General features: G+C 35.1%; 1 protein-coding gene across 2 annotated transcripts; it reads right to left on the bottom strand.

The window, feature by feature from the left end:
• Positions 1-475: 475 nt before the first annotated feature.
• On the bottom strand, positions 476-6246 carry LOC126727397 (H/ACA ribonucleoprotein complex subunit 4-like). Of its 2 annotated transcripts, XM_050433065.1 has the most exons (3): positions 6109-6246; positions 4069-5787; positions 476-735 (listed from the first exon to the last, which is right to left on the bottom strand). In XM_050433065.1, the coding sequence occupies exon 2, from the start codon at positions 5779-5781 to the stop codon at positions 4084-4086; it is 1698 nt and encodes a 565-aa protein (XP_050289022.1). In that variant the 5' UTR covers positions 5782-5787; positions 6109-6246; the 3' UTR covers positions 476-735; positions 4069-4083. The 2 variants fall into 2 exon arrangements, with proteins under 2 accessions (XP_050289022.1, XP_050289021.1); XM_050433064.1 differs by lacking the exon at positions 476-735 and having other exon boundaries at positions 3924-5787.
• Between the last annotated feature and the right edge of the window lie 1924 nt (positions 6247-8170).

Genomic DNA, 8170 nt, shown 5'->3' with positions numbered 1-8170 from the left:
TAGGAATTGTTTTGTAGGATTTACAGTGCTTGTTGCCTTTCAAAAAAGCAAGACACGGAGAGCATCACTGATTTATTAGTCACAAGTAAAATCAAAGCACATACATATCCATGGCTCCAAACATGATATTGTAGGCTTGTAGCTAATCTGAAAAAGAGCATGATATTGTACTAATGCCTAATGCAGCACACAGATTTATTTTATTAAAAAAGAAGTGGAATAGGCAAAATGAATGAAACATAAACACCAAAATCAAACTATAGCTTGAGACATAAGGAGGAGCCCTTTCACAGGACACGGCAGCATCCGCTTCCCTATCTTCACTAAATGATATTCATCATAGTAAACCTTTGCCATCAACAAGCCTTAGCATCTAAGACTAACGTTGATAATAAATGGCACCAAAATGTGACATTCACAATTAAGACTAACGTTGTTGAATGGCGATCCTTCTATAGCCATAAAAGTTCTTCACTCGCATAATCAAAACATTTGTATAAATGAGATCAATCCTAGTCCGCTAATTAACATGTACTGAATTCAATGGAAATTCCAGTGATCACAAAAGATTCAAAAATTACAAAGTTCTACATCTTTATGGAGGTCTTAGTAAAATGTATAACCAAAACTATCAGCATAACAGAGCTACAAAAATCATTCCAGGAACTTTATGAAGTCAAAATTTCAAACGCTATGATCTTCCCTCATTTCTTCTTCTCAGATGCTCCACCAGTCCTGCACATGGCAAAAATCCAATACAATGCATCAAGACACAAATTACATATAGAAATCTATAATCTCACCTATGTCAATCTGGTGACAAAAGTATCAGTTTCTAGTCAAAATCAAGTATCTTCAATTACTTAAAAGAGTGCAAATGTAAATTGACTACTGTCCCAATCATGGCAGAAGCAGCAATCACCATGGAAACAGACTATTTAAATCTCAAATAGCAAAGCAATGGTACCATAACAGTATCGGATCAATTTTGTAAAAAAATCAGCGTTATTAAAACCGTCATGCGCACTTTAGCATAGACCTCCTAATGCCAAGGAGCAAAGCAAAGTGTGCCCCTGATTGAAGTAAAGCACACATTTTTCAAAAATAATTTGTAAGAACCTATAATTTAAAAAAAGGTTAATAGACTCAGAAAATAAAAATATACTTTGCCTATTAACTCAATTGGTTGGTGCAATTGCACAAGGTTTTAAGTTCAAATTTAACATAAGTTATTTCAATTTCTTAGCAGTTTGAAAACAATTGTCAATGGACAATATGATAATAATCTAATGTGATTCTTAACAATTGTAAACATTTAAACATAACATTTTATGTAATTCTATTTTATAAAAATACATAACTGTGATAACAATGATTAAATGAAGTATCTCGTTTCAATCAAAATCTATCCAAAAGACAAAGACAAAGAAATAATAGAAGATTATCCCTGTCTGCATAGTACAACACCTTAAGAATAGTGTTTGTGTTTATCAAAAAAGAATAGTGTTTGTATATAAATGAATATTCCATGTCATTTCCTTCAAGACCAAGTGATCAATTTTAGTAATTGACTTTCTTTTTAGCAAAAAAAATGAAAGATGCATGCCTAGGCACACTTAACATATCAATTCAACTATTGATTAATTCAACTATTGATTTATTGTATTTGCACATATCTTCCTAATATCTATATATTGAAGAGTGCAATTCATATGAGAACAGAAATGACCAACACTCAAATGCAACCACACTTAACATATTACAAAGCAAGCCAGAACAAACATAACCAGAAAAAGGTTAGAGAAGGGCAGAATGAACAGTTCACCTCATCTTGAGGAGAACATTGGACACTCCTGTCTCTTCTCCTTTGCCTTCTTGTGGGTGGGAAACTCTCTCTTCTACTTTGCCCTAAGAAGGAGGATCCATTGCAGCTTCCTTTTTCTTTAGGAGCCAATAAGATTATTATCCAGTGTAAATTAAGAATAATATTTACACTTTTTTTGATAGTTTAATGATATTTTCATTGCCTTTCAAAAAAAAAAAAATTGACAATAAATGCCTCAACTCGAAGCTAACATTCCAGTGAAAAGTGACAACCAACAGTGGCAAATTAGATAAGCCAATCAATCATGGAGCCAAAAAAAGAAGAAGTTAATCTTTCTTTCATTTCAAGCACTAACTATGTCCATTCTTTGGCAAGCTATTTTTAAACACATCAAATAAGCATGCCCATATCTATAAACTAAAATTTGTAGCAGATATTAAACATGTTACTGAAAAAAGTAATCAAACCTTCCATGTTCAAAACATGTCAAAAATGTGTAAATTATAATGAACTACAATACCAAATTATAATGAACTACATGCCCATCCTCTTTGTCATTATTTCCCTTCTTCCTTTTCATCCTAAGGTCTGGTCCTTTCTGCTGTCATTTTATTGGTTGGTTAAGTTCCCTTTGCAAGGAAGGGAAAGCATCACTGAAGGAAGTTAAAGGCTGAGGTCAAGCTACCGGCACAAGGAGCTAACATGAACTAAGAGAAAATATGATTTCAAAGAGGAATTGCTTGTACTCACAAAACAATTTGCAGCTGATTCATGGTATTAACGCAAAATTACAAATGCTACCAAGAAAATTTTTTGATCTTTAGCAACATAATTTGCAGAAGAAAAAACTAAAAAATTTAAGAAGATAAATTCAATCCAATCAAGTTGAAACAGCACTGCAAGTCTCCAATTAGTTCTGGAACATTCATCTTGCTAAAAAGGTAGAAAGAGGTTTGGGGTCGGACGAAAGAGCTCACGAATTAATCTAATATTAAAATTCTAAGAATAGTTTATTTACACAACTTCACTTGGAATTTGTCCCATGTCATGAAACATGACTCATGAGTTAGTGATGTGGTGAGGAAAACTTAGGTGGTGTAGAAGGGTTTAAGAAAAGATTCCAACAACAAACAAGATCAAAGCAAAGTAAAAAATAATAACATTGAAGTTGGAACAATCAAATATCATTTGCTAGGCTCAAAGAGCTCAAGAAATATCCAAATCTAAACTTTCATAAAATAGATAAGAAAAAAGCTGCCTACAATGTCTCACAAGAGGCTTTAGTAACCCTAGAATCCTAGCTCTTGATCTTACATATACCTATTAAATCTTAACCATTCAACTTCATTAGAAGTCATATACCGTCACATGACCTTTAAGAATATTAAATACACAGCAATAAATATAACATAGTATAGAGAAACTCCCTTCTATGTTCATGAATTCAGAAACTCCACTAGTTGAGATAAGGCATTGCTTAGCTAGCTCAGATACCCCACACAGTAGATAAAACAAAGGAAACTGTATTTCATGAAATCAAAGATGAAATAGAAGTAAGCTTTTACATAGAAGACCACATATTACAAATTCACTCCTATACCAAAAACCACATACAAAAATCAGCAAACTTGGCAGCCCATTATGCAGGCAATAACAAATGTCAATCCAGGAAGGAAGCATCCATTTGAGCGTCCTCACTCTTTTAAGGCCAGGGAAGATTATTAACTGGAAAAGTCTCAATTCTTAGCTAACATTCCAATGATAACCAACACTTTCAATTTTTTTATTTCCAATTTTGACTAGGTAAATAGGGAGGAGTGGACAGGTGGGGTTTGAACGCCAAACAACCAACACTGGCAAATTAGGTTAGCCAATCAATGTAAGAACCACAAAAATCCAATTTATTTTTCATTTCAAATACTAACTGATTGCATCCTTACACAAGCTAATTTCAAACCATATAAGAACACATAACTGCAGCTTCAACTAGACATATCTACAGACTAAAATTTGATTTCATAGCAGATACCACAAACATTATATCAGAAAGAATTAGCATACCTTTCAAGTTAGGGGAAAAAGTCAACAAATATTTAAATAATGACGAATTGACATAATCAAATTAGATAGAGAAAAAAGCCTCAAAGCTAAACAGTGAAAATTAGTTCCAGGAATGCATCAAAAAGTTACAAAACTATGAAGACTCATTACAGATGAAATGGGAAACAGATAGGCAGGCATACATTCATTCCTTCCACCTATTCTTCATCTGCATCTTTATTCTTCTTCTTCTTCTTTTTCTTCTTCTCAGTCGAAGCAGCCTCACCATCACCTGCACCATCCTCAGCCTCTTTGTCCTTCTTCTTTTTCTTCTTCTCAGACTTCTCTGCTTCGGGAGAACCAGCATCAACCTTAACTTTGTGCTCCTTTTTCTTCTCCTTCTCAGCCTTCTCATCACCATCCTCTGTATCCTTCTTTTTCTTTTTCTTCTTCTCTTTCTTTTCAACTTCAACCTCCACATCTTCTTCCTTGACTTTCTTTACCTTCTCAACTTCTTGGACCTCGGCAACTTTAGCTTTCTTGGAAGAAACAGGAACAGGGCTATCAGTGCTTTCATCCTCAAACTTCCGCTTACTCTTCTCTTTCTTTTCTGTCTCCACTACAGATGGTTCAGTAGCAGCAGCAAGGCTCGCAACCACTGAATCCCCACCAGTCGGTAAAACCAGATTCCTCACCCACTCTTGAGGTGTTTTCTCATTTGGCTTCCCATGCTTATCCAACTTCCCATCCGCGACCAATTTTTTCTTCATCAACGCCCTTGGCCCCAACCCCCACTTCCTCGGATAACTATCCCGATCCATCACCACCCTCTTAATCCTCGCCACCACACCATGATCACAAGTTGCCATCACTGCAGTGGTCATTTCCGCAATCCCCAATGCAATTGCTTCACCCTTAGTAGTCATAAGAACCACTTCTTCCCCAACCTCAACCTCATTCTCAAACCTCAACAACCCGGGAATCATTAACTTAGCACCATAACATATAGCATTCACAGCCGAATCCTTCACAACCAACCTCTTATAACTCGTCAAAAGCACTTCCAACGGCATAATCGCCCTCCTCAAATAACTCTCATCCCTATAATTCTCATAAACCCATTGAGCATCCATCACATCATGCATCGTAACCATATTATCCTTCTCCCCTAAAATCCCAGACCTCACTCTCCTCAACTCCTGCATATGCCCTCCAACCCCAAGAATCAACCCCAAATGCACACACATTGTCCTAACATAAGTCCCAGCCTCACAAGAAATCCAAAAAACAACCAAATGCTTATCTGCATCATACTCAAGAAGCTTACTTTCATAAATAGTCCTAATCCTAAGCTGTCTCTTGACAGCAGAAATCAAAGGAGGCCTCTGAAACACGGCCCCTGTAAGCGTCTCAAGTGCTCGAGCCACCTTAGACTTATCATTCACAGAAGAATGCAATCTAGCAACACAAACATACTCTTTCCCGGCACCCTGTTGGGATTTAACAAGCCTAGTGGCTCTATCAATACAAACAATGAGATTGCCAGTGACTTTGGGATCAAGGGTACCACTATGACCAGTTTTTTCGACCTTAAGTATCCGTTTAATCCAAGCAACAACCTCATGGGAAGAAGGGTTAGCAGGTTTGTCAAGATTGATAATACCATACTTGATGTATTGATCAATAGGGCGCTTGAGAGGCGAGTAACCACACGGGAGGGGCGTGTAGTGTCCGGTTCGGACGTTGAGGCGATCATAATTCTTGAGAAGGATTGGCCATTGTGAGGTGTCAATGGAAGGAGTGAAGCTCTGTGGCTTGATCATGAAATCCTTCTCAGAAACATCAATTTGGGCAACTGATTCATCCTCGCCTTTGGACCGGTGCTTCTTCTTCTTCTTCTCCGAATGAGAAGCCATTACCACCTTCACAAAGCATTAAAATAAAAACCCAAATGAAAACAAAAACAAATATAGGTGAAAAAAAAAACACTATTAACGAAATGGGCATTTTTTTTTTTTAACAAAAAGATTCATTCTTGAAAGGGTAATGATTACATTACACTAAAGTTTTTGTTTTTGGGTTTGTATAATGGTTTCTACAGCTTATGAACAACAAGGTTGTAATAGGAAGCAAATAATTTGAGTAAAATGAAGAGCACAATATACAATGATGTAGAAAGATTTAATTTTTAATTGAATAATAAAAAAGTAAATGAATTGTGGGCAGTTTTGATTTGATCATACCTTTGGCTGTGATTTTGAGTTTCAGCAGCTGCTGGTGTTGTGAGAGAGAAGCAGAGGTAACCAACTGGCTAGAGCAGAAAAACCCTAATGCTTGGGTTTTATGGCCTCTAAGGTTGTGCGGTTTTTTTTTTTACTATTAAAACTACGTAGTTTTGGAAGCCTTCCTACGTTATTTATTTGGGCTGGGCTTTTTCTTTTTCTTTTTTTGAGAAACAAAAACTAAAAACCCAAAAGGCTTGGGTTTTTTCGTGGCTGCAATTTTTATCCTTTGTGGGCCAAATTCTAGAATTTAATTTTTAATATATTGCAAGTGTTATTGGGTCCCTTAGTGTTTTTTTTTTTTTTTTTTTTGGGATACCATTCAAGAAAAATTTTATGTCCATAACATTTTTATAACACTTTCACAATAAATCTTAAGTGATAAATTGTTATTAGTGAGAAAAAAGTAATTTAAGTTTTAAATTCAAATTAGAGCTAATAATAACTTATTACCTATGATTTATTGTGAAAATATCGTGGACGTAACATTTCTCACATAAATTACATTAAAAAAAAATATTTAGACTCTATTTTTTAAATGAAAAATTTTATAAGAAGATAGTTTTTTGTAATTTTTTGTGTTTGGTAGTATCATAAAAAAATGGGTTTGGCTTACCTTTAATACCTTTTTAATTGGACCTGTCATTTTGTTTTAAATATACAATAGCAAGTGATAGTGAGTTTTGATCCCACCTTTTATTTAGTTAGTGGATGGTGTAGCAATCTTTCATTAAAACAAAAGAAGATTTTTTTTAAAAAAAGTACTAAAAGTAAATCAAACCCCAAAAAAACTAGTCAAAGGGAAATTGTCTCATAATTTCTCTTATTTAGCTTAGCATAAGATAGAGTGATTTTCAACTAAAATATTCTAACAAATCAACTATATCTCATGCGAAATTAAATAAGAGAAGTCAAGAGATAATTTTCAAACTTATTTTAAGGTCTTTACTAAATATAGGAAAATAAAATAATCTTTTACAAAATACTTTTTGAAAAATGAATAATTTTCCAGCAAAATGTTAATATCCAAATAAATAGTAATATTGTTTTATCTACTATTGTTTTGTACCTATCATTAGCCCATTGCTCCCTATGAATATTCCTTCCAATTTCCACGTGTGAATGTCTTCCACTATAGTAGAACTAGATCACCCAGAAGCTTTGCATGAATGTTTGGCCCTTTCAATTCATGGAGATAAAATCCAAGCAGGAAGTGCTACCACTAACCTCAACTCAAGTTCCAAAACACAATCTCAAGTACCACAAACCCATACCCTTTCTCCCATATCACAAAACACAAACACAATCTTAATCATTTGATCCTCCTTCAAGTTCCCATTCACAACCACTTGCAAAATAAGATCAAACATCTTTTGAAAATCTGTGTCCATCACCACTCCATCCTTCTCACGAAAACACAGACTTCAAGAAATTAAATTGCATTTTTCTCTCTCTTGCATGAAAAATATAAAACTGAACCCACAACTCTAGCTCTGGTTGTCCTATGAAAGCATGAACTCCATGCCCCCAAATCCTACAAGACCACAAACAGTGCCATCTAATCCAATCCTCAATCTCCTAGGTCTCTTTCAACTCAACCCAAGTTTCTTTCTCCTCTTAAATGTATCTCAATCCTTTGCTATTAGGTCTAGGAGTTGTTTTGTCCACATGTGACTAGGGCTGTCTAGCGGGTAAAAGACCCAACCAAACCGACCAAGTCCGACCAACCTGAGGACAACGAGTGGACCCGAAGTCCATGGTCAGTCAGATTTGGGTCCCTCTTTAATAAAAACCGAATAGTCAGTTTAGGTAGCGGGTTAATGGGTTTAAAACCCATAGAACCCGACCTAACCAATGGTTTCAAATAAAATATATATATATATTGGTTATTTATAGAACATGTGAAGTCTAAAGAAAGATGAGTACTGATTGGACTAAAAGCACTGAGTTGTTTAGTGCTACACACTAAGTTTCAAATCAAATCCTTGAGTTGCTAAGAGTCATGGGACTAAAAGGCTAAAAG

This window comes from Quercus robur, chromosome 5 (genome assembly GCF_932294415.1).
Source record: "Quercus robur chromosome 5, dhQueRobu3.1, whole genome shotgun sequence".
NCBI classification, from domain to species: domain Eukaryota; kingdom Viridiplantae; phylum Streptophyta; class Magnoliopsida; order Fagales; family Fagaceae; genus Quercus; species Quercus robur.
Note: the sequence above shows the minus strand (reverse complement) of the source record. Positions and strands in the feature narration are given on the sequence as shown.